Source organism: Mauremys mutica, chromosome 9 (assembly GCF_020497125.1).
Source record: "Mauremys mutica isolate MM-2020 ecotype Southern chromosome 9, ASM2049712v1, whole genome shotgun sequence".
Lineage (NCBI taxonomy): Eukaryota > Metazoa > Chordata > Testudines > Geoemydidae > Mauremys > Mauremys mutica.
Window position 1 is genome coordinate 5,099,343 of NC_059080.1, and position 24,578 is coordinate 5,123,920.

At 42.6% G+C, this 24,578-nt stretch overlaps 1 protein-coding gene across 1 annotated transcript in view; it reads left to right on the forward strand.

The window, feature by feature from the left end:
• Positions 1–24,578, forward strand: part of SLC9A6 (solute carrier family 9 member A6) — a 37,492-nt gene that overhangs the window by 7,303 nt on the left and 5,611 nt on the right. The window contains exons 2-14 of the mRNA XM_045029858.1: positions 1,070–1,269; positions 1,641–1,718; positions 2,737–2,813; positions 4,661–4,773; positions 7,677–7,782; positions 14,480–14,621; positions 16,036–16,141; positions 16,547–16,635; positions 16,818–16,931; positions 18,671–18,782; positions 19,405–19,558; positions 21,046–21,076; positions 23,092–23,171. Coding sequence (XP_044885793.1) covers positions 1,070–1,269; positions 1,641–1,718; positions 2,737–2,813; positions 4,661–4,773; positions 7,677–7,782; positions 14,480–14,621; positions 16,036–16,141; positions 16,547–16,635; positions 16,818–16,931; positions 18,671–18,782; positions 19,405–19,558; positions 21,046–21,076; positions 23,092–23,171 — 1,402 coding nt within the window. The remainder of the gene's footprint in view (positions 1–1,069; positions 1,270–1,640; positions 1,719–2,736; positions 2,814–4,660; positions 4,774–7,676; positions 7,783–14,479; positions 14,622–16,035; positions 16,142–16,546; positions 16,636–16,817; positions 16,932–18,670; positions 18,783–19,404; positions 19,559–21,045; positions 21,077–23,091; positions 23,172–24,578) is intronic.

Below are 24,578 nucleotides of genomic sequence, written 5' to 3' on the forward strand. Positions count from 1 at the left end.
TTTGCTTTTGTGGGTGAAGCTGGGACTTTCAGTATAACTTTAATACTAGTGAGTTTGTGCAATAATTAGCGCTTTAAGATTGCCCTTATGCCAATGAAAAAAGTTGAAGACTCTTGTGTTCTTTGAGTGTTACATAAAAGATGAGTGTTTTCTATACGAAAGGAATGCACAGCACTGTCCTTATTCTATGGCAAATGTACCCCTCCTGCCCCTACGAATCAGCTGAGTCAATAACAACTCATGAGCTGGCAGCAGCAATATGCTAGGTGCTTTCTGATCAGCCGGTTTGCAGTATTGTGGTTTTAGTGCGTGGGCCTGCAATTTGTATAGTGCCCTTTATTTGCAATACAGTCAACTGGCCAAGCAAAGGGAGTCTCAAACTCAGCTCCGCAGCATTCCTCTTCCTCGTTTCTAGGTGCTACACTGCACTAAACACCTTCCTAACACGTTGCCAGGACTGATTTCCACCTAGGACTCTAGTAGTGGTACTGCCCTTTTTTTATCAACCTGGAAGAGATCTTTTATCCTGGTTAGAAATCTTTCAATCCTCTAAAGCTTTTATGGTGCCCTAACACACTAATACGTATGTGTTCCTCAAGTCTAAAAAGAATGCACAACCATCTCTGTATTCCCCCTCAGCAGTGTAAGTATTTTATTCTCTTCTTTTATATAAATGTTTATAGTTTGGGAAGGTGTCATGGGAAACGGGGCAGTTTCTGTGTATGAACGGTTTATACGTGGGAGAGTTTCCAGTCAGTGGGATGTATATGGTTTGTCTGCCCACATCTCAGGTGTGTTTCCTGGATGTAGTAGCTGCATCCTAGGAAATGCTAATTCTGTCCACCCTTGAGAAGCAGTGTGCTACCAGTATGTGCATTCTGCAGGTCAGTATGCTAGGAAGAAGTTCTGATTAATTTTATTTTTTAAAACAGGTTTGGGGTTTTACCGTTCTGAGAAGCTGGTGAGGAGCTCACACAAATTCAGAGTTTATCTACCACATCTCCTGGTGGAATTTAGATGGTTAATATTGACAGATGTTGCGCGGCTAACATTGTGTCTTTATTTTCAGGTGTTCTGATGGGCGTCATCCTTCGATATGGAATTCACGTTCCCAGCGATGTTAATAACGTGACCTTAAGTTGCCAAGTGCAAACCAGTCCAGCTACTTTGTTAGTAAATGTTAGTGGGAAATATTATGAGTATACCCTGAAGGGGGAAATCAGCCCTCATGAACTTAATAACGTTCAAGATAACGAAATGCTGAGAAAGGTGAGCTGCTTAGCGCTTGGAAACGTTGCACGGCATAGCTCTTGGCAAATGTCCAAGACAGGATTTGTTAAATGGGCCCAATCCTGTCCCCTTTGCAACAGATAGGAGCTTTGTTCTCAGCTGCAGCAGGGGCAGGATTGGGCCCAAACCGTAAACCAGAACAATAAATATATTCTTGCTAAAGTAGCTAATTATATTGTGCAAGGTACAAATTAAAGGATTGCACGTCATATTACTCTTGTTAGTCTTGTAGCTTTCATGCCAAACTGTCCTGTCTGAATATATATAAAATATGCAGCATATTCTGATTACTGTGATTTCTTTTATCTTATGAAATCTTAACTTCAACAGATTTTATTCTTTTTAAACAGGTGACTTTTGATCCTGAAGTGTTTTTCAATATCTTACTCCCTCCAATTATATTTTATGCAGGATACAGCTTAAAAAGGGTATGTCTCATTGCATTTCATTTTATTTGAAGGTCAGAGGTGTTTAAAATGCTTGTAGCTCTGGAAGTGCGGTAGTACAGAACAAAGGTCATTAGGCCTCATTTGCAGTGCACAGTCCTACGTTCTGTCTTAGTTATTTCTAGAGTGGTCATCGCCAGAGTGACTAAGCACAAAGGTTCTCATGCGGTCCTATACTGTGGTGTATGTATACAAAAAAGCTTAAAAAATATAATTGTGACTTGTATAATCTTTGTCTGAAATCTCCAGTTTTTGTTCAAATTTGCACTCAGATGTGAAGGTGCATGTCTGCCTGATCCCTTGTAAAATTTCTGTCTATATCCCACCTCAAAATACACAAGCATAAAGGATCAGGTATGGGAGTTCCCGTAAAAAAGCAACGAAGACTGGGGAAATGGAAACTATAGCCATGTCAGAGACTTGGGTCCAGTACGTGTTAGAATATTGTGTATGGGTCAGAGCTGTCTCTTGGGATCCAGAAGTTATTGAGGCAATTGTTACCAAGGCTTACAAAAAGCAGAGGTAGGGGAACTCGGCTTTTTGGCCTTGGTCACTGAGGAGACCATAAGCTTCCTCAGGAGTTCCCCAGGAGGCAGCTGTTACAAACCATTTACAAGCACTTAAATCAAATTAGGTCATGTGAAGCTTTTTTTGCAGGTTTGAAATGAGCGACAGGTTTCTTGTCCTAGCCAAATCTATGAAGTGCTAATATGTAAGGAAGGAAACATGAGCCTGTTTGGCTCATGTAAAAGGAAACAATCCTTCCAGGCTTGGAAATCCCCCAGTCCTCAGCAGCAGCAATCTGCTAAACAAGCTGCTAAAAGCAAACAATTTGTTCCTTATTATTATTTATTAGTAGTAGTATTGTGGTAGCACCCAGGGGCCAGATCATGGAGATGTTGACGACACTTCCTTAATGTGTATGGTCTGAGGAGCGTACCAACAGTTTGAATACAAAGCATCTGTACAGCTGTAATGCAGCGTGTTTCTTCTCTTCTAGAGGCATTTCTTCAGAAACTTGGGGTCCATCCTAGCGTATGCTTTTCTTGGAACGGCTATCTCCTGTTTTGTGATAGGGTGAGTATTCGAAGTCCATCCACAGGTTTTGGCAATATGGAGGGCTTGTAGTCTGGTTGCTAGCTTGTGCCAACACATCTGTGGTGCTATTACCTATGCTGGCTAGATTAAAGGTAATATGGAGATGCCTACCCATTCTGTAATCACATCTTCACTTGCAGTATAGACATATCCTTCATGTGGAGTAAAATGGAGTGATATGATTTGAGCACAGGATTTAGAGCTAGGACTCCTGGGTTCTAATCCCAGCCCTGACAAGATACTCAACCTCCCTGTCTCAGTTTCTTTAAAGGAGGAATTAATACTATTTGCCTACCCTTCAGAAGTGTTGAAGATCAATTAGGGTCTCACAAATATCATACTGTATTTCTTGGTTTCTAGTTACTACTGCAATAAATAGAATAAATAGAAAAAATAGAATATTTATATAAAAATATTAAATTGGGTTTAAAAGATTTCCAGAGATTTTCACAAGTCTTTAAATGCCAGGTATTACTTACAAGACTGGATCAGTGAAAGAATTGGTAGATATAAGTAATTAGTGAGGCACTGGTATGAAATATGGAGGGTCACACAAACTTCATAGTGGTTTAAAAAAAAAACAACCCCTAAACACCAGAACTGTAAAACTGAAAACTTGGCCTAAGAGTAGTGGTTTCTACAAATGTCATTTTAGTGTTAGCAGTAAAAAAAATCTCCCAGAGGGATTAAGGACTTTGGGAGTTGCTTCAGGAGCAGTATGGAACGCTGCTGTGCTGTGATCCATTCTTTTGGTCTGTGGTAGGGCACAATGCTACTAGACTGCAGAAATGCAGCAGAAACCTAGAAGATGATGTAAACTGTTAACAAATGTAATTACCTATTTTAATTTTCTTTGCCTGAAAGATATGAAAGTACCTCGGGGTAGAAGGAGTTACTCTAAGTGACAGAGGATAAGGCTGTTGAAGTAATCAGTAGATTTTTCCCTTCTTTCCAGGAAGCCAACTATTTCATACCTTCCCTTTCCTCCACACATGCTGTGTTTGATCTAACCTTTGATTAGTGATGTGATGCCCCTTAGCTACTAGGATACAATATGTGCATACGTAGCAGTAGCTGAAGCAAATTTGTGTTTGAAAATGTCCCTTAGACTATTACAAGAGAGCAGGAGAATTACTGTGACATGTTAAATTGGCAAGTTAATGGGGCTTAGGTTTGCTCCCGGATATCGTTGGTTCTGCCATGCTGTGATTCTATTTAGTATTATTCATCCATACAGACAGAGGGAACTAATTCTTATTCTAAGTAGTAAAAATGTGAGAATTACATAGCATGCTCTCAAGAGGAGATTGTGGAAGATCAAAGCAACCTCAGCCTCCATATAGACTAGTCTTAAAAAAAGAGAGAGAAAAAGAGGCATGTTCCAAAGTCAGTGAAAGGTCATTACATTGACCAGTCATATAAAACATTGTGGAAATTAAGCCACTTGTGAGATGGGGGAGGTGCGATGGTCTGTGTTACACATTCCACAAGCTGCTGACATATTTATCCTGTCAAACTGCGCGTATTAAGTAGCTTTATGCACGGAGTAGTTCAGATGTTAAATCCATTTGCTGTTAACCACATATGCCGCACTGTGTATTGGTTAAATGGGAGTTGAGGGCTCTTAGCGCTTTGCAGACTTGCCCCCATCTATGACAGCCCAATCCATCAAACTCTGCAATTCTTGTTTAATATAAATATTGAATAAAATATTGTGTATTGAGGTAACTTTACGGGTCAAACTTGCAAATTCAAGCGAATTGCATTGTTAAAACAATATCCAGATGCTTTTCAAATATCCAGCCATGTCTCTGCTTATTCAACAGGTCGATCATGTACGGCTGCGTAGCACTGATGAAAGTAACGGGGCAACTTGGAGGAGATTTTTACTTTACAGACTGTCTGTTGTTTGGTGCCATAGTATCAGCTACTGACCCAGGTATATTGTGATCCTTGTTTCTCCTCTCGTGTTACCAGAGTATTGTTCTGTTTTGGGTTGGGGGAAGGGAGATGTGTGGCTTATGTCATCTTTCCCTGAGTTTTGAAGTTTAAGCAAATTATGACTCATTTTTAGGGGTAAAATTGATCTCCATCAAGAAAAATAATACTTGAATTATATATAATGCTGCCCCCCTCCAAAACCTTGTCCTCACATTAACGTTGTTGGGAGGCTTTCTGTCGACTTTAGTGGGGTTTAGTTCAGGCGCACAGTGAGTGGGGCAGATGTTAGCCTCTAGCACCCTGTGCAAGCAATCAGCACTGCTCAAAGTGTGTGAATTCAGGGTGTTTTCAGGGTATGTGTTAGACAAGATTTTTTGCATGGATAAGATTTTTTTGGTCTTAATCTAAAATATGAACTGACTCTATCTAACCATAACAAGAACAATGGTGATTATTTAAAAAAAAATAATTTCAGTCTGCTGAGCTCTTTTGTTTTACAAAGCGCTATACAAATGCAAAATGTTGTTATATTTGAATGCAACAAGGCTTTTTTTGCTTGTTAACTGTCTTCATCGCATTTGTACTCATCAGTATAATCTAATCTAAGAACACAGAGCAAAAATTTGCCCTTTTTTTTCTGGATGAGTAGAACTTGAATTTCTTCCATTGATGCCTTACTTCTCAGCAAATTTGAGTAAATCCTTCAGGGGTCTGAGACACTGCAGTCTAACTCTGCCTCCTAAATTACAGCCGTTCTTATCGTGTGTCTACATAGCATCTGGGAGGGTGTCTCCCAGGGTATGTCTACTCTGAGAAGTTGTCAGCGAAACTTTTGTTTTAAAAAAACTTTGTACTTAAAAAAGCCCCCCCACGAAAGACAAAAGTTTTGCCGAGGCAAGTAGCAGTGTGAACGTGGCTTTGTCGAAGCTAACGCCGCTCGTGGGGCTGGAAGTATTGCCGACAAAGTACCAACAAAGAGCGTTTACACATGCTGACTTTTAGCGACAAGGTTGTGTCGACACACGCTAAAAATTGCAATGTGGTCACTGTGGCACAGGTGGGCTTGCTTGGGCCAGCCACCTGAGTATGTGCCCGGGATGCAGGCGGGATTGCATTCAGGTGTGTAGCCTGTGCTGCTGTGGCCATGCTGCCACTTGGCCGGCTGGAGCTCGTGTCTACCTGTGCTGAGAAGCACCCTCCGAGATGCCATGTAGACATACCCATGTAGACCTGTTTAAAAGCTGATATTGACATCCCGTGTTGTACAGAGTGGGCAGATTTTGTGTATGTGCAATGCCTGTGTCTTTTTCTCAATCTGGATAATAAAATGAATGCCCATGGTTATTCTTGTCAGGTGGAGTTTGACTCCTACCTCCTCATCTTACCCAACAATTACTTTCCGTTTAAAAAAAATAAAAAAACCACCATGGCATCCTAAAATAATGGTCCAAAACATAACCTCTTAGCATAGAGTCACTGCCTTGTTTTGGATCATTGCTGTACGGTATCATAGTATTGTTCAATTGACTGTAAAAGTTGTGCCTGTACACTTAATACAGTCAAGTAACACTGACAGTTACCCCTTAATAGAAGACTTTAAAATATGAACTCAAATCCTCTCCCAGCTTCTCCCAGGTGTTTTGTGTTGTTCATTTGTTGAGACTGTTAATTCTTCTGGGCAGGGATTGTCTATTCCGTGTCTTCTGCAGCGCCAAGCACACCGTTAGTGCTTGACAAATGCTTCTCCTTATGGCCCCCATTCAGGAAAGCAGTTAAGTACATGCATATGTCTCTCTGACTTCAATAGGACTTAAACACATGCTTAAAATGAAGTATCTGCATTAGGGGCTTTCTGCAATGGGCATGTTTTCTTGAACCGACCTGTTTTTGGTCATTGGGTCCTATGCTGCTTCAGCCTGAATAAAGTATTACACCTCTACCCCATTATAATGCCACCCGATATAACACGAATTCGGCTATAACGCGGTAAAGCAGCGCTCCGGGGGGTGCAGGGCTGTGCACTCCGGTGGATCAAAGCTAGTTCGATATAACGCGGTAAGATTTTTTGGCTCCCGAGGACAACGTTATACCGAGGTAGAAGTGTACGTGGATTTTAATCTCCTGTCAGTCAGTGAATGCCTTTGTTTGTGTGTAAATGGGTTAAAGCTCCTTAAATATGCATATCTGAGTTTCTTGCCTTTCGTATGGTAATTGTTTTAAAAGGGTTTTTAGGGCAGTCACATGGCATTAGTCCAAGCCTATGTGAGAAATGCCTCCGTGTGCCTTTGCATGACACAAGAGCAAGGATTGCACTGTATTACATCTTGCTTGTTCTAGACATTTTTACGGTTCCCATGAAACTGACCATAAAACTTGATTTATTTTCATTACCAACTCGAAGTCAAATAATTGCAGAAACAATAGATCAAATTCCAATCTCCATTATACTGCTGTAAAACCAGAGCAACTGGAGGCAGAATTTGGCCCATTGTTTTGTTGTTTCCAGATAACCCCAAAATTCTAACATGAACTGGCACTTTCCTTGATGTTGGTTCATACTGATGTTAACGAGCACTTCTAGGGTCTTATGATAAAATCAAGACTACTCCAAGATTAAGATAGAATTCAAAAAGGCCTCCACGGGGATAACTCTTCATTATACAGGGGAGAAACAGGTCCTTGTTCTGTATGTAAAAAACAACATAAACTGTAAAAACCACAAAGTTGAGTGGGCCCAGGGAAGAGTAGCAAAGACCGCATGAAGCATTGCTACACTGAGAAGCAGACTAGTAAAATACGAAGGAAGGTAGAATTCTAGAAAGGCCAGGTTTGCTTTATATGTATCTACATAAGAAAAGTAATGGCACCTTTGAAATGTCTCTCTATTTTTCTGTTTGTCAGTGACTGTTCTTGCCATATTCCATGAGCTTCAGGTTGATGTTGAGCTGTATGCCCTTCTCTTTGGTGAAAGCGTCCTCAATGATGCCGTTGCCATAGTGCTGTCTTCGTAAGTGTGTTCTGTTTTTTTAATTGTTATGTATGTCACATGTGAGACACTAAAAATCACCTGGTGTTGCATCAGAGAAAATAGAAATATCAATATTTCTAATAATCAGAATTCATTACTAATTCTCTGTGTTAATCACCCTCTAATTAGCCTATCAATGAAAGACTGCTGCTGGGAATTGAAAGGAACACTGAGGCCATAATTACAGCTATTACAGTGCATGTTTTATTTTATTTTATTTTTGCCTATTGAATGAGTCAATAGGGAATCTTACCACCCACCTGTAATGTGAAAAAGGAACAACACGTCTGCTCTTTTGCTGTGGCATCCTGCTAATGCTACTCACGGGTGAGATCACTCTCAAATAATTCTCCACCCACACACACTTGCTTTTCCTCTAGTGGAAATACTTGGGAAAGCAGCTGCTTCTTTTCACCTTCCACCTGCCATTGCATTGAGAAGAAGACAGTTGTTGCAACTGTAGTTAATATCTGGACTGAGAGCACCAGTGCCAGAAATTCAGTGTCTCCCTAAATCAAGTGGCTGCTTGGGGGGAGGGATAGCTCAGTGGTTTGAGCAGTGGCTGCTAAACCCAGGGTTGTGAGTTCAATTCTTGAGGGGGCCATTTAGGGAACTGGGGTAAAAATCTGAATGGGGATTGGTCCTGCTTTGAGCAGGGGGTTGGACTAGATCTCCTGAGGTCCCTACTAACCCTGATATTCTATGATTCTTTCAAACTTTTCTGCAGCTGTAACATATTTTTCCTGCATATTCATTGTATCTGTTGTCATGAAAGTTGTTTTGAAATATATAGTATTTGTGATCATAGCAGATTCATTTATGGTTAAGATGAATGCAGAAAATAATTTAGATCTTCTGAAATATTTGAGAACCCAGACTGATAATTGTCCACATTTTAATTACAATGTGTGGACCAGTCCTGCACCTCATATTTGAGCAGTACTTACTAAATTGAGTAGCCTATTGATGTCTCTTCAACTATCTGTATTAATCTCTTTTGTTTTTATATTGGGTCCATCACCAGAGTATGCAAGTGTTGCATGATCCAACCATATTTAAGATGTGTCCCAGCATAAAACTGAACGTGAAGGTTGTGTGGCAAGGTTCTGGGTGAGAGGAGGTGAATATGTTGCACATCACAATGATGAAATTCAGGGCTGGTCTACACACCCACGTGCCTGTGTGAACCTAAATAAATCAATCAATTGCAATTCATCCCTTTTGTTGCGTTGGTGCAAGTTCTGTATGTGGAGGCTCATATTTCAGATTATGAGCATCCTCTTCTGATTAAATTAAATCGAAATAAAACACTCTCCTTCAGAAATCAGAACATTCACTTGGACACCTTGTACCAGCATAAAAATGGTGTGAGCTACAATCCATTGAGTTATTTTGGTGCAAGTTTGTGGGTAGCCCTCCCCTCGAAATGGGGCGGAGTGACAAAGGTAGAAGTGTTTTAAGTGACCTAATACACATCCCCTTAGCAATGGTCCTGTAACCAGGCCTCACAGACAGAAACACACTGTTTAAAATATACCCTGGGTTTGTGAGTATAGAGTGCATTACTGTAACTAGTTGATTACATCGAAGACCTAAATATATAATCTACAAGGATTTGTCTTTATGTGAATTTGATGCATACCAGTTGCTCAGAGCATACTGACCAGGCTTACCTATCTTTAGTAAGTTATCTACAGAAATCTCTTCCTTGACACAGAAAAAAGAACTAATTTTTAAGTGCAACAGGAGAGTCAACTCAGTCTTGCTTGCAGTTGGAGATAATTACTGTGCTAGGAGTCCAAAGCTCTGATTTGTTGTCTCCCGTTTACTGGGGTAGTTTTTGAATATTTAACAGAAAAAGGCAAGACTTTGGAGACTGCTTAGGTAAAATTCTGGAATTGCACATAGGCTTAGATCCTGCCTGCCCAGCATCTCCAGGACAGCTTTTCCCCCTCTCAGGGCTTGGCTACACTTACAAATTTGCAGCGCTGCAGCAGGGTGTGAAAACACACCCTCTGCAGCGCTGCAAATTGCGGCGCTACAAAGCGCCAGTGTAGTCAAAGCCCCAGCGCTGGGAGCCGCGCTCCCAGCGCTGTCCGTTATTCCCCACAGGGAGGTGAAGTACGGACAGCGCTGGGAGAGTTTTCTCCCAGCGCTGGCGCTTTGACTACACTTAGCGCTTCAAAGCGCTGCCGCGGCAGCGCTTTGAAATGCAAGTGTAGCCAAAGCCTCAGGGTTTGTCTGTCCTACAAGCGCTACAGTGGCACAGCTACAGTGCTGCAGTTGTGCTGCTGTAGCATACTGTGGATGCGTCCTTCAGTGATGGAAGGGGTTTTCCCATTGCTGTAATTAATCCAGCTCTCTGAGAGGCAGTAGCTATACATTGATGGAAGAATTCTTTAGTCCAGTGCTTCTCAAGCTATCTGATGTGGGGGACCGGCAATTTTTTTTCCCAGTGTGCCAGAGACTGGTGCCATATTATTATCCTATTCAACGCTCTTATGAGGAAACTCGCTGCAGACCAGCAGCCGACGGTCCGCGGACCACCACTTTGAGAAGCACTGCTTTAGTCTACTTAGCAGCTTCTACACTGGGGGTTTGGTTGGCTTAACTTTGTCACTCAGGAGTGTGAATTTTCCAGACCCCTGAGTAATGTAGCTAATCAGTCAACCTAAATTTTAAGTTTAACCATTTCCAATCTCCCCTCAGGGTTGAAAGGAGGGGAATGAATTGAATAGTTAGCTGTGTTGTGGTGCATTTGCATTACCTACTTCTATTTCAGTCACGAAAGGTGCTTTGTAAATGCAAATTCTATTCTGCTCTCACTTTCCTACTATAAAAAGGGGAAAACTGCATGCATAGTTGTTGGGTTTTTTAAACATTTAAGTATTTTGCTGCTGTTGCTTAGGAAAGAACTAAGGAAAGATTAACATTAGAATAGGGTGCTGCAGCATGCATTTAAAAAGCCTTAAATTGGATAGTTTACCGTTAAAATTCAATCTAGTAATAATGTGAATCTGTTGAAATGGTGGGTTAGGAGAAAACCACAAACTGCAGTTTAACTAAAGTTTTAATGTGGAAAGAAGCTATGTGGGGCATTGAGATTGCCAAAGCCTCTGTTGTTATACTTGTTGCTAAAGACTGAAGCTGTTTGTCACCGTGGTATCTGAGCACCTTCCATAGAAAATGAATAGTGAAGTCCCTGTTGGGCGTCATGGAGTCTCTGGCACTTCTCCCTTTATGGGGCAGGTTTTGGAGTCTGGTGGGCTTTGGTGGGGTGGGGTTGGGAAGGCTTTAGGAATAAAAGTTGTGATTGAATTGTTGCTTATGGTGGAAAGGCTTGCTCAAAGAGAGAGGCTTACTCTCTCCCAGTGGTCTCATGGAGATGTTGAAGACAGGATGGATCCTGGCAGGTGAGGGCCTTTAGAGAGGAGAAGCAGTTACCATCATCACTCTCTGAGCACTGGAAAAGAGCAACAATTAGAGATACAGTCGCTCTGGGCCATGTGTCATGTAGGAGTGTTAGCAGTACCTTATTGACCACTGTGTCAAAGGCTGCAGTGAAGGCTGTCAGTGTGAGTCTGGAAATCTTACCTGTGTTCACCACTGTGAGGAAATCATCTTTTAATGCCACTAGAGCTGTGTCCTGGTGCAAACCCTTATTGTGAGGGGTCCAGGATGTTGGCTGATGTCACACATTGTTGGAGTTTAGTGGTTTCTACTTTCTCAGTGATTATGCCCAGGAATGAGAGGTGTCAGATGTGACGGTAGTTAGGGAGATCTGCAGGATCACGCATTGGCTACTTGAGGACTGGTGAACTATTGAATTTTTCAAGGAGTTTGGTTGGTGTGCTTCTGAAGGAGGCATTGACTGTGCCCATTCACTTTTACCAGCCAGGAGGAGTGTGGATCTTTCACAGTTGTGGCTCTAATATTTTTCAGGGCTTCTTGAGCTTTGGCATGGGTGATGGGACCCAGGGGTTCATTCTGGAATCTGTCTTGGCTTGCGACATACAGAGTATCCTCTGGGGATTAGCTGTGCCAGGGTAGGATCAGAGGGTGCATTGAACCATGTCCCAGTGATGTAAGCAAAGCCAGGTGTTTCATCCAAAAGGAGATCAGGGATGGTGCTGACTTTGCATTTGGCAGAAGGAACTTCAGGTTATTTTTTCCTACTCGGTTGAACGATATTATTGATCAAGAATTTGGCTTTAGGTGCCTAGGATATATCCTAGTGGGTGGTGTTCTAAGGAGTTGTTTCTTCAACCCGATGACAGTGAGGGCTTGGGAAGGAGTGGGGTAATGGGGTTTGAGGCCCTTTGAGGGTGCTGGTCTTCCATGACTCCACATCCCTAGAGTCTGGCTGTGTTGTGCTGTAGTCCAGAAGTTTTGCATTATGGTCCTTAGACTGGCACCATAGACAAAGGATGGTGGTGTACTGCTGGGTTGTGCTGGGAAGGGGGGGTGGATTTCCTCCCTTTTCATTTTACCCTCTTCTTTGTCATCACCACTTCCCATTGCTGGCCAGGCTGCTGTTTTGGGGAGGATATGGAGCTGAGAGGGTTTGATGCCAGTAGGGGACTGGGTAGCCAACAAGGTGGAACAAGCCCTTTCAATTCTCTAGATGCTGGGGGAGGGAGAGTGAGACACAGAATCAGACAACAGAATAAAAAATCTAGAAAAGTTGTGAAGATGTTTGTAAAGGCTCCCAGCTCAGCTTGTGGCCATGGCAGAGCCCCCATTATACTAGAGTAGATCTAACTCTGTATCGAACCTAATCTTGACTGATAATGAGGAGTTGATCACAGAACTGAAATTAGTGGTTGTTTAGGTGCAAGTGGCCATGACTTGATTACGTTTGTTGTGTTTAAATAGAATAACATCCAAACCAGTAATATATGGTGCTATAAAGGGTCAAATCCACAAAGCTGAAAACAATTTGAGCCAGATCAGCTTGGAGAGAGAATTTAAGCAGAAAAATGTGAATGATAATTGGGAACTATTTAAGAATATTTTACTAGATGCCACAAGTGAGACAGAAAGCTATGCTGGTGAAAAAATCAGCCTGGCTTAGAGGGGAAGTGAAAGCAGCTATAAATATATATGAAAAAAAGGGGAAGTTGATTTAGTGAATACAAATTAGAAACTAGGAATTGTAGAAAATTAATAAGGGAAGCAAGAGGACACAATGTGAAATGTATGGCCAGAAGAATTAAGGGCAATAAGAAGTTTAAGTATATTAGGAGGGAAGAGAATCCTATTAATAATATTGGTTCATTACTAGATGGAAATGGTAAAATTGTCAGTATAATGCAGGAAAAAATATATATTCTATATTTGGGAAAAAGCCAGGTGATATATTCCTATCATGTGATGTTGATGAAATACTTTCCATTCCAACAGTAACTCAGGAGCAGCAGCCACTGAAGTTAGACATTTTAAAATCATCCAGTCTGCATACCTTGCATCCAAGTGTTTTGAAAGAGCCGACGAGGAAGCTCTCAGACCATTAATACTCATTTTCAATCAGTCTTGGAGCACTGGGGAAGTTCCAAAGGAGTAGAAGACAGCTAATGTTGTGCCAATATTTTAAAAGGGTAAACAGGCTGACCTGGGTAATTACAGGCCAGTCAGCCTGATATCGATCCCAGGCAAAATAATGGAATGGCAGCTATGAGACTTGATTAATCAAGAATTAAAAGGGCGGGGAATATTGAATGCCAGTCTACATAGGTTTATGGGTTTTATCTTTTTTCGATGAGAGTGTAAGTTTGGTTGCTAAAGGTAATAGTGTTGATGTATTATACATAGACTTCTGCATGGCATTTGACTTGGGACTGCAAAACATTTTGATTCAGGAACTAGAACACATCAGCATATCACCCATTAGTGGATTAAAAGCTGGCTGACTGATAGGGCTCAAAGTGTAATTGTAAAGGGAAAATCATACCGAACCAGCAATTGTGCACAGCTTAGTGTCCAAGAAGGACTTGCGCCAGGATGGGAGGGTCACTAAATTTAGGGTGTTGCGTATCATCAGGAGGAGCAAGTTCACTGTTGGGAAGCCTCCCAGGAAACTTCTCACGGCCAGTGAGAGCATCTGGACTTGCTGGTAAATGTGCTGTGGCTGCTCCCAGGCATCATGCTGCTCCTTAGGGAGCTAGGGTCCAAGAGAAGGGGAGTCACACGGGGCACTATCGTTTGAACCAGCATAGTTCACAGAGCACAGGTGTAATATGCTCTCACTGCCCACTCTGGGAAACAGGTGGGCTGCTCCATTCTGGACTCTGCTGAAGTGCCAACATGGGCTTTAAGGGTAGCCCCAGGTAGAGCATATTTTAGCAGAGCGGCATGGAAATGGCAAAAGCATGGATGACTGGTGAGGGGTCAGTATCGTCATGGAATGGCTCCTGCCTCCTGGCTACCTGCGGGGACAAACAGTAGAATAAACCTCTTCAAAACCCAATAGTATAGGTGGGTCCAAAAGTACAGTGAGAGCTTGACTTGATTCCTCGAGCTGGTGCGATGTGCTGAGAAGTCAGGTGCAGTCGCAGCGTGGCTTCAGCACGCTACTTGAAGTCCTCTTTTTGCCTTTTATGCAACAGCCACTAGATTAACATGCAGCTCCACACACCTTTTCTTTCCTTCCAAACTAAGGAGTGTTCATTTCTTCCAGTTCAATCGTAGCATACCAGCCGGCGGGCGACAACAGCCACACGTTTGATGTCACAGCAATGTTTAAGTCCATTGGCATCTTCCTTGGGATATTCAGTGGCTCTTTTGCAATGGGAGCTGCTACTGGAGTAGTCACTGCTTTAATATCCTTTTCATTGGTGTTTCAGAAAGCATATTCTGTGCTATTAGAATGTGTTTCAGAGAATCATAAGCCTTTATGATTTTCTGTTCTAGTTTAATGAAAGCTACTAAAGTTGTGTGATTAGAGGGAAGCCATGTATTGTTACCCATTGTACAGAACATGGTCTGGTTTCCTTACAGTGTACAGTTTCTTTCTACATCACAAACATTATGTCATCGAGACTGTTAATATAGACCACTTCATTTTATTTGAAGGAGATTGCAGATACTACCCATTGTTCAGAAGTTGCAGCTTAGATAAACTAAGTCCTGCACTTGTTATAGAGCTCTACAAAAGGTATATGGGGAGTTAAATTCAGTGTGATTTCTTGCGTGAGTCAGGTAAGCAGGATCTGGCCTGATATATATACAGTAACTCCTCACTTAAAGTCGTCCTGGTTAACATTGTTACGTTGCTGATCAGTTAGGGAACATGCTTGTTTAAAATTGCCCAGTGCTCTCTTATAACGTTGTTTGGCAGCCGCCTGCTTTGTCCACTGCTTGCAGGAAGAGCAGCCCATTGGAGCTAGCTGGTGGGGGTTGGAACCAGGGTGGATCGGCAGCCCCCTATCAGCTCCCCTAAAATTCACTTTGACAGAAAAGCATGCTTAATTTTGCTTGTTCTGATTTCTCTGCATACACAATACTTCAGCACTCAAAATAACATTTGTCCCTTTAGACTAAAAATAATCAGTTGTGCAATACTGTACATGTACTGTACATATATATATAGTCTTTTGTCTGGTGAAAAACATTTCCCTGGAACCTAACCCCTCCTCCCCCCCATTCCCATTAATTCTTATGGGGAAATTGGATTCACTTATCGTTTTGCTTAAAGTTGCATTTTTCAGGAACATAACTACAGCATTAAGCGAGGAGTTACTACCGTACCTGGCACAATCAACATTTTAAAGGGGAGATAAATACTTCCGTAGTGATTTTAGGTACACCTGAAATATAAATGCCCACGTATATTACCAAGTTGGGGACAGTAAGTCATCAAGAAAGTTTTCTGTAATTCTTTAAATCAAAAGTTTACATTACATCTCAATTCTTGGATTATGTGAAGTTAATTGCCATAGGACTGATCCATCAGTTATTAAAGTCAATGAATATACTCCCACCCTAACTCAGTGTAAAAAAAAATATGGGCTTATCACCATGTCCTTACTCTGCCACTGCCCTGCTGTTAGTATGGGCTCTCTCTGCCTCTCACCTTGCTGTTTGGAAGTTTGTCCTGATAGGTTTGGGCTCTATCAGAATATAAGTGTCTGATACTCAGAAAATAAGTTATAGCGTGAGTCTTCCTGTTCATTTGTTGTATGTAATGTAGCTACAATCTGCTGTGTTAATATATTGTCCTTAACAGTCTGCAACGTCACCAAGTTCACCAAACTCCGTGAGTTCCCCTTGCTGGAAACTGGTTTGTTTTTCTTGATGTCTTGGAGCACATTCTTGCTGGCTGAAGCATGTGGTTTTACAGGTAAGATACAGCGTGTTAGCTGCTGCGAATGGGTAGGAGAGTTAGGGATTTGTATAGCTGAGAGACACATTAGCACATGTGTGTTGAACTACTAAATGGCTTCCTTATGCTCAAATGTATTTATTGCAGCCAATAATCTCACTCGGCATCAAGTAACTTACACTACAGCACAAAACTTATGTGGCCTAGAGGGAAAAAATCTAGTGGGTTCTCCCTCCCCCCCGCGCCAAATTTAAATTGTGTAAATTTCATGAGTCTCTTGGGAGAGAAGACCAGAAGAAAGGAGTGCAAAATTTATAATTATTTCAATATGTTCGTGTTGCATAAAAATCAGTAAAATATAAATAAGTAGCTCTCGTTTCCCATGTACGTACAAAAGTTTTACTGTGGCGTTCTGATCCCCAGGTGTGGTAGCAGTATTGTTCTGTGGAATCACCCAGGCCCATTATACCTATAACAACTTGTCTACAGAGTCTCAGCATAGAACTAAACAGGTAAGAACTGTTCAACCTCTGTGAATATCAAATTCACTTTTCTCTCTCCTTTGCAGGAACCAACTGGGTTTTCTGAATGTGCCTGGCTTTCATTAAAAATCACTTTTATGGATGTATTTTACAGGCAGGAGAGCACCTTTGTCTTATTGCAAGATAACTAACTACGTTTATTTTTTCTTTAGCTGTTTGAGCTTCTGAATTTCTTGGCAGAAAATTTCATCTTCTCCTACATGGGACTCACATTGTTCACCTTCCAGAATCACGACTTCAACCCTACTTTTATAGTGGGAGCCTTTGTATCCTTTGGAGCAACCCAATTTAGTGGTGTTTCAGGCAGGAGTAGGGCAGGATGCAGTACGGAGCATTTGGTGCAAGGTAACATGGCTCACACAGCCAGTTAGTGCGTAGCAGGTGAGTGTGCTGTAGATGCACACCCCAGCTTACTGCACACTACCTGTCCGTATAGACAAGCCCTCATGCAGTTTTGTCTCGGTTGATGATTTTTAAAGATGTCAGTCTCTGCTTTTGCCAAGTTTTTATGTCTGTTACTTTAGTCCATGTCAGTGGATATTATAACCACCTCAGCCTGAAACTCTGCATTGAATTGTAAATGTGCTGCTGAGGAACTAAGGGTTATCACGTGTTCCTGTGGTACTAAATAAAACTGTAGTGGTTTTGCAAGATGGAACGCTTCCTGGTAGAAAAAGCCATTTACATCCGACTTTCACTGTTGATCAGGATTGACTGTTAAGCTTGGCTAATATCTGAAAAATTCCTCTCAGATCAGCAGCATGAAAGCGTGAGCTGGTGCCTACAAGTAATGCACTAAAGGCTTTGCCGTTCTGCAGGGGTTTGTGCTAATGCAGTCCGGGGGCTTGTCCTCAGACAACTAAAAGGGAATCTGGGTGTCTCAGAACAAAGAGTGAGGGTTGTGAGTTCAGTTTGGGATTGTACGGAAACCAACACAGCCTTGTAAAATTGTCTTCTCCCGTTTGCCTGGGTTGAGTCACTTGTTTTTGATGGATGAGTAAAATATCATGAGCTTTTTTTGGACAAGAGATATTGTGGCGGGTGTGGTAAATGGTCGTGATTTTTTGCAAGGCTGTGCCAATGGCTAAGGGGATGGAGAGCAAAGAAGTCCTGCCTGGAGAAATAGACGAGTAGTATATTGCGCCTCTGCAGTGGAAACTGGCTTAGGGAATGGGGATGTTCATGAGCAGTATGATGATGTGTCTCATGCAATTCATGACATTCGGGAAAGAAAATAAAAGCGGGAAGGATTTTTGCATGTTCTTGTAGGCAGAACTGGAACCTGGCTTCAAGGTTATTGTTACCGTGGGTGGCGTCAGTATTAAAAGGTACAGTTTAAAAGGGAAAGGCAAAAATGTGAAGGGGTTGGATCCCTAAGGCTGTGAAAACTGTGAGATACTATTCCCTGCTGGCTGGACTCTTACAGCTTTCATTTCACAGGATAATCTGTAGGGACTGGCCCTTCCTTAGAGCATGTGTCCTTCAAACGCCAGCAAAGTTTGGAAATATGGTACCCCTGGGAGAGTGACTTGAGCAAGAAAGATGGACGCAGTCAGGATACCTTGAACTCCAGAAAGGTCCCTGAGGGTGATAAAGTTGCTGTAACTGTTGCTAGTTGACACACATGCAGCTAATAGTTTTTGAGGTTGAACATGAGTTGGAGGGGAGCGTGTGGAATGGAGAACTAGTGATTTTTTTCCCCCCTCTTCCCTGCTGTGTAATTTGCACTGTATTCTTTGTCTTGTTTCTTTTGTTTATACTTGTCTCTTTATGATTATCTTGAACTGCAGTCCTGGATTCTGCTTAGATAAGATTGTAGTTTTCCCCTCACCGGGATATCGGAGCACCTGAAGCTGGGTTACTGTCCATTAATTGCAATGGATGGGACACTTTTCAAGTTTTTAAGAATCCTGGTGTACAATAGAAATTGACTTTGAATGCAGATGTAGGGTATAGTGGGAAAAGAACTGAAGAAAAAATGTCCTTAATGTGTGTACGAATGTAGCTTGCCATCTTCCTGGGAAGAGCTGCTAATATTTATCCCCTGTCCTTTTTACTTAATTTGGGGAGAAGAAACAAGATTGGAACAAATCTCCAGCACATGATGATGTTTGCCGGTACGTTACCCCAGTCCCTGTGTCTCTTCCCTGCCGCTCCCTCTCATGAATGCACGAGTAATCACCCCGTGTCAACAGCCTGAAACATTCTTCCTCCGACTTTAAACTCAGCTGGGCTACGTGTGAAACCGGGGCCGCACGTCAGATATCCACATCCTAGCTAGTTAATATAAAAGTATCAGTTTTGAGTACAGTTCTTCTCTGTGACATACAAAATGGTGTAGTGCTTAAGGGGTCAGGATACATTCTCAGCTCTGCCATGGACCAGCTGTGACCTCGGGCAAAACGCTTGACCTCTCACTGCTTGTTTTCCTCATCTTTAAAATGGGGATTGTATTGCCAGCTTCACTCAGCTCATCGGGGCACTTTGAGATCCTCCAGTGGCAGGTGCTCTGGAAATGTAAGGGATGATGAGAACTTGATTGCAGCCACGAGTAACCTGGCAGGCAGAATGGGTGCGGTTAGTCTAGGGAGAGGATTGTAGGATGCCAAGGGTATGCATCTTAGATTAAATAAACCCCTGTTTGGAGCTTGTAGAAACCTGGAGATGGACAGTGGGAACCAGCATGGGCTGCAGATTTCATGAGGCTACCGGAGTTCACCACTTTGCCTTTCCTCTCAGGATTGCGAGGTGCCATGGCTTTTGCCTTGGCCATTCGAGACACTGCCACCTATGCTAGACAGATGATGTTCAGCACAACACTCCTCATTGTGTTTTTCACCGTCTGGGTTTTTGGCGGTGGCACTACAGCCATGTTATCTTGCTTGCATATCAGGTGAGTGAGACCTTTGTCCTCCATTCTCTCTTTTCCTAGAATGCAGTGATCCCCCTGGAATCCAGTGCAGTAGTATAGCAGGACTCAGTATTATTTGGTTCCTCCCAAGGTGCAAGTCTCTGATTTCCCCACTCTGGAATCTCACGATTGGGCCTTAAAACTGAAGCAGTCATTTCCAATCCCCTTATCCCATTATGGCAATCTGACATCTGTTTCCATGGACGCAGCCACCTTCAGCTGTGTACTTTAAACTGTCTGAGACTCAGCAGTAAGTGCTGCTTAAGCATTGGGGTCCTACAGCCCTGAAGAGTTTTTCACAGGTGTGGATGATGGATTGATCAAAGAAACTCATTTCCTTTTTTCCCCCTCTACCACTGTTCTCCCAAACATGCAGAATTGAGGATTTTAAGGAGGGTAGATGCTTCCTTATGTGATGCCCTGTATATGCGCACACCCCCTCTTTGTGTCCGATGGCTTCTGCATCAAGCGATGACACCAGAAATGTTTGGGTGCTTTGAATATACATGCTGGGTGCCTCCCAGCAGAGCCACCAAACCAAAAGGCATGGGTGTGCAGAGGAGCCAACCTTGGGAGAACTGCCATTAATTTTACAGAGAGTCTGAAAATGTTCCAGCCCTTTCAAATGAGAATACAAAAGACTGAATAAAGCCTGGAATCCTGTTTTTTCACTTCCAGGCAAAACCAAAGCAGTTCAATTTTTGCATGTTCTTTTATGTTTATATGGAAGACTGCTTTGTTATACAAGTGAAATGACACCACTGGGTGTCGCTGTAGATACATACTGTACTGTGGTAACTGGCAAATGTTCAGCAGCAGAGTGGAAGCAATAGGTAACTTGGGTTCTGAAATAAGGTGTTCCTGATGGTGGTTACCTTTGGGCATCAGTGCACAGGTTCATTTTCGTAAACCCTGCCCACAACTAAGGCCAGTCCAGATGTGTGTTGTCACCGTGGCCTCTGAATGCATTTACTTGTACTTACGCAGCACTGTTAGCACACTTGTGGGGAGAGAGGGCTGGATTTTGAATATTGCAAGTGAGGTGCATTAGCACGCTCTGGAACCGTGCTCAGTACAGGCACATCAGACCGGTTTCCTCACACAGTTCTGGTGCCAGTTCAGGAAAACATTTAAACACATGGCACACCTATATAGTCGTCAGTGGGACGTCAGCCTTGAGCTGCCATGATGGGTGCTAATCCAGGCCTGGGGGCGTGGCTGAACAGTGTGTGGAAACTGGAAATTCTGCGATAGGCTTGTGCTGCGTATCAATGTTTGTCCATTATGGGCAGTCTCTCCCGTATGATTGGAGCCAAATCTGACCCTACCCCTCTGATAGGAAAAGCTGATGAATGTATTTAGCCTGCTATGAATCCAAACCTAAAAGAGAGCTCCTCTAAAGACTGTCACGCATGTCTGTGGGATTGTTTGTGTTCGCGCTAACCATTTCCTTGTGTTCTCCTCCGCAGGGTCGGTGTGGATTCGGATCAAGAACACTTGGTAAATATTGTTCCTTAACTGCTTCCACATGAACCTTTATCTAGGGACTTGCACACATGTCTGATGGCAGAAGGTTACATAGAACCACGTGAGTGGTTTACACATACATCCGAGTGCTCTTTCTCTCTTCCATGCCAGCCCTGGGGTAGGTGGAGGCTTTTAGTGCCATTAGGTGAAAATATGAAAGAAGGGACACGTCTAAGATAACTAAACCTGAAAGAAGGTAGTGGGAAAAGCATCACAATACTCTGTATATTGTCACTTCCATCTATTCCCTGGTACAGTCCCTCTCTCCCTTGCTGTAAAACCTTTTCTAAACATAAGCATAGGAGCCAAAAAACCTTTACCCATTTGATTTTGAATTTCAAGACATGCTATATGCAGAGTGCCCTAAAGTTGGAGTGTGACTGGGTTTTAAGACCAGAACCCTAATTTTCCTGCTACTGAGGTGTTTGATCTTTAATAATACTTAAACCCTTCCTCTTCTTTATTCCAACGTGTCACACTTTACAGCAGTTTCCTTTGATGATATTGTCTTTCCTGTATCTGCCGCGGTATTCTTAACCCTCGGGTTGTCGCACACCACTGTTTGTTCACACCGCCGTTGCCGTACTGCATTTGTTTATTTTGTAAAACAGAAAATACTTCGCTCTAAGATGAAGACTCATGCAATGCCCCATCAGAATTAATAAAATGTGCTCTGATAAAATAGCACGCAACCATTCTCCTTGGCAACCTGCACCGTTAGTGCCTGAGCTGCTCTGTATTTGGAGTTCTCACTGAAATCACTAGGGTTCTGCTTGCGAGGGTCCCATGCATAATGAGACCTGTGTGTGGGGTGTTCTGTTCTCTGTGATTACTAAGATACTGTTAGGAGGAGCCCAGACCCATCAGTCTGCAAGCCAAACTTCTATGAAATATTTGATTGAAGAAAATATTCTTGTTCAAATGGCAAAAACAGTGAATCCATGTGAAGCATCTGCATATATCAGAGGGGTAGCCGTGTTAGTCTGGATCTGTAAAAGCAGCAAAGAGTCCTGTGGCACCTTATAGACTAACAGACGTATTGGAGCATGAGCTTTCGTGGGTGAATACCCACTTCGTCGGATGCATCAACCACGAAAGCTCATGCTCCAATACGTCTGTTAGTCTATAAGGTGCCACAGGACTCTGCTGCATCTGCATATAAAAATCTCTTCTTTAAGAAATAATGTCATTTGAGTAGCAAACACTGTAATGGATCAGATGTTTTCTGTGCTCAGCTTCTTGATTTTTCAAAAGCAGCACATTGCACTGGTGGGCATTAAAAAACATGGCCTCTGCCCCAACAAGTTGGCTCTGTTATAGGGACAAATAACATTAGACAAGGAAGTCATAGAATATCAGAGTTGGAAGGGACCTCAGGAGGTCATCTAGTCCAATCCCCTGCTCAAAGCAGGACCAATCCCCAGACAGATTTTTGCCCCAAACCCTTAAATAGCCCCCTTGAGGATTGAACTGACAACCCTGGGTTTAGTGGGCCAATGCTCAAACCACTGAGCTATCTCTCCTCCTGCTCCACTTCTCTTGGGCACGATGTGTATTTCCACTTCAAATTGTCGCAGGAGTGAGGGTTTGCACTGGAAAGGTGGTAGAAGGAAGTGGTTTCTGAGGTTGAGCAGTACTAACACGTCTAATGCAGAGATTGTTTGGCTGGTCACATGGTACAGGCTGCACCTTCTTATTTCTGCTTGCTAAACTGTGTTAAAAGACGCTTCAGATGAAATACCTCACAAGTATTAATTGCCATGTAAGCAATTGCTGAAGGCACCATAAGGATGTTACACGATTGCCAAAAGAATGTGTGTGTGTGTGTTTTAGCATCTTAATTCATTATTCTCTATGAAAAAGTTGGAGAACCCCTCTTCCTCAACTTATACGTATAATCAGAACAATGGGTTTTCATGCCGATCCTGTTCCTAGAGAAAGAGAATTGCATTGTGCAGTCATGATTTAACTTATTACTCTTGTTGCAGGGTGTCCCGGAAAGTGAAAGGAGGAGTACGAAAGCGGAAAGTGCCTGGCTGTTCAGGCTGTGGTACAACTTTGATCACAAGTATCCTTAATGGAAATAAGGACACGTAAGATCCAAAATCTGGCCCATCTGAGTAACCCTGTTAACTCAGCGCATGCTTTGTCCCCTGGGAATGGAGTAGCCAGCGTTAACTGATCCATTGTTCTTCTTTACTACTTATAATGTCCGCACCTGTGAGAATTTATCCAACTCTTACCACCCACGGTTTTATATGAATGGCTCGGCTCACAATAAGGATCACGATATGGAATTATTTAAGTTCCGTGTGTGTGTGGTTCTTGTGGCAAGAGTCCAGTAATAAGTTCTGAGGCTCTTCTCAGCCCTTTCCTTTCCTGTCCTGTTAAAACATTCTGAATTTTCGCTGTGCCTGTCTCGTTTGTCCTAATGCATCGCAATGAATTAATAGTGAAGTGATTTGCCAGGCTCTTACGAAAGGTGCTGTCTGCTGGAAAAGTGGTGGTGGTGCCCTTTTTAGAAAAGGGTGTTTAACTGGGACTGTGTTCTGGCATGTTCATTACGCTCGTTTCCCTGTTCATTGGGTTGCAATCGTGTTTCCTCGTGTCTTTCATTTGGATGGTCCCAAATATCTAGATTTCCTTTACAATTTATGTTTGGAACTGGTTGCTGTGTTTTAGCTGAAGCACCATAGTCCTTGTAAAATGCTCTGTATTCTTTAATGCAGGAAGTGGGAAGAAGGCTTTTTTTAAATAAAGAGGCGACATAAGCCTCTCGGAAACAAAATGGTTTCAACATTGAGCTTGTTCTGCTGAGCATTAGCAGGTCTCTGTGCTGCCTGTGCCAATAGCAGCTGCAGCTTTTTGTCCGGGGGAAAACTACTGACTAGCATGTAGGAAGGAAGTGAATGCTTCACGCAGGGGCAAACAGCTGGGCCCAAGCTCCAGCATGTGGCTGCGGAACTAGATTTGGAATCCGGTCATGGTTTTAGTCTCTTCAACACTTTTGCTAACCCAATGATGGGATTTTCCAAAGTAACTTAGGAGCTCAAGTCCCACTGAAAGTCATTGGAACTTATGCTCCTTAAGTCACACAGGGCACATCGTCATTAAGCAAAAAAGATGTGTTCTTACCTGACGTTAGCTACCGTGCAGTAACTGGCTCGAGATGAAATCCTAGTGAAGACAGGGTGGTTCGTAGTTTGCACATGAGTTAGGAGGCTGAGGTAAAGACTTGGAGAGCCCAGGGTTTGCCTTGGCCTGCTAACTTGTGTGCGAACTGCTAACTGCCTTTGCTTCACTATTTTACCTCCTGTTAGTCCCATACAGTAGCTAACACGAGAGAAGGATGCCCCCCCATTCCTAGAGAAGACAATGCCTTAGGCACTCTTGAAAATCCCACCCAAAACCTTTGCTGTTTGCCCTTAAACACACCCAGAAAGTAGAAGATGAAGTGACATTTCGCCCTGAGACA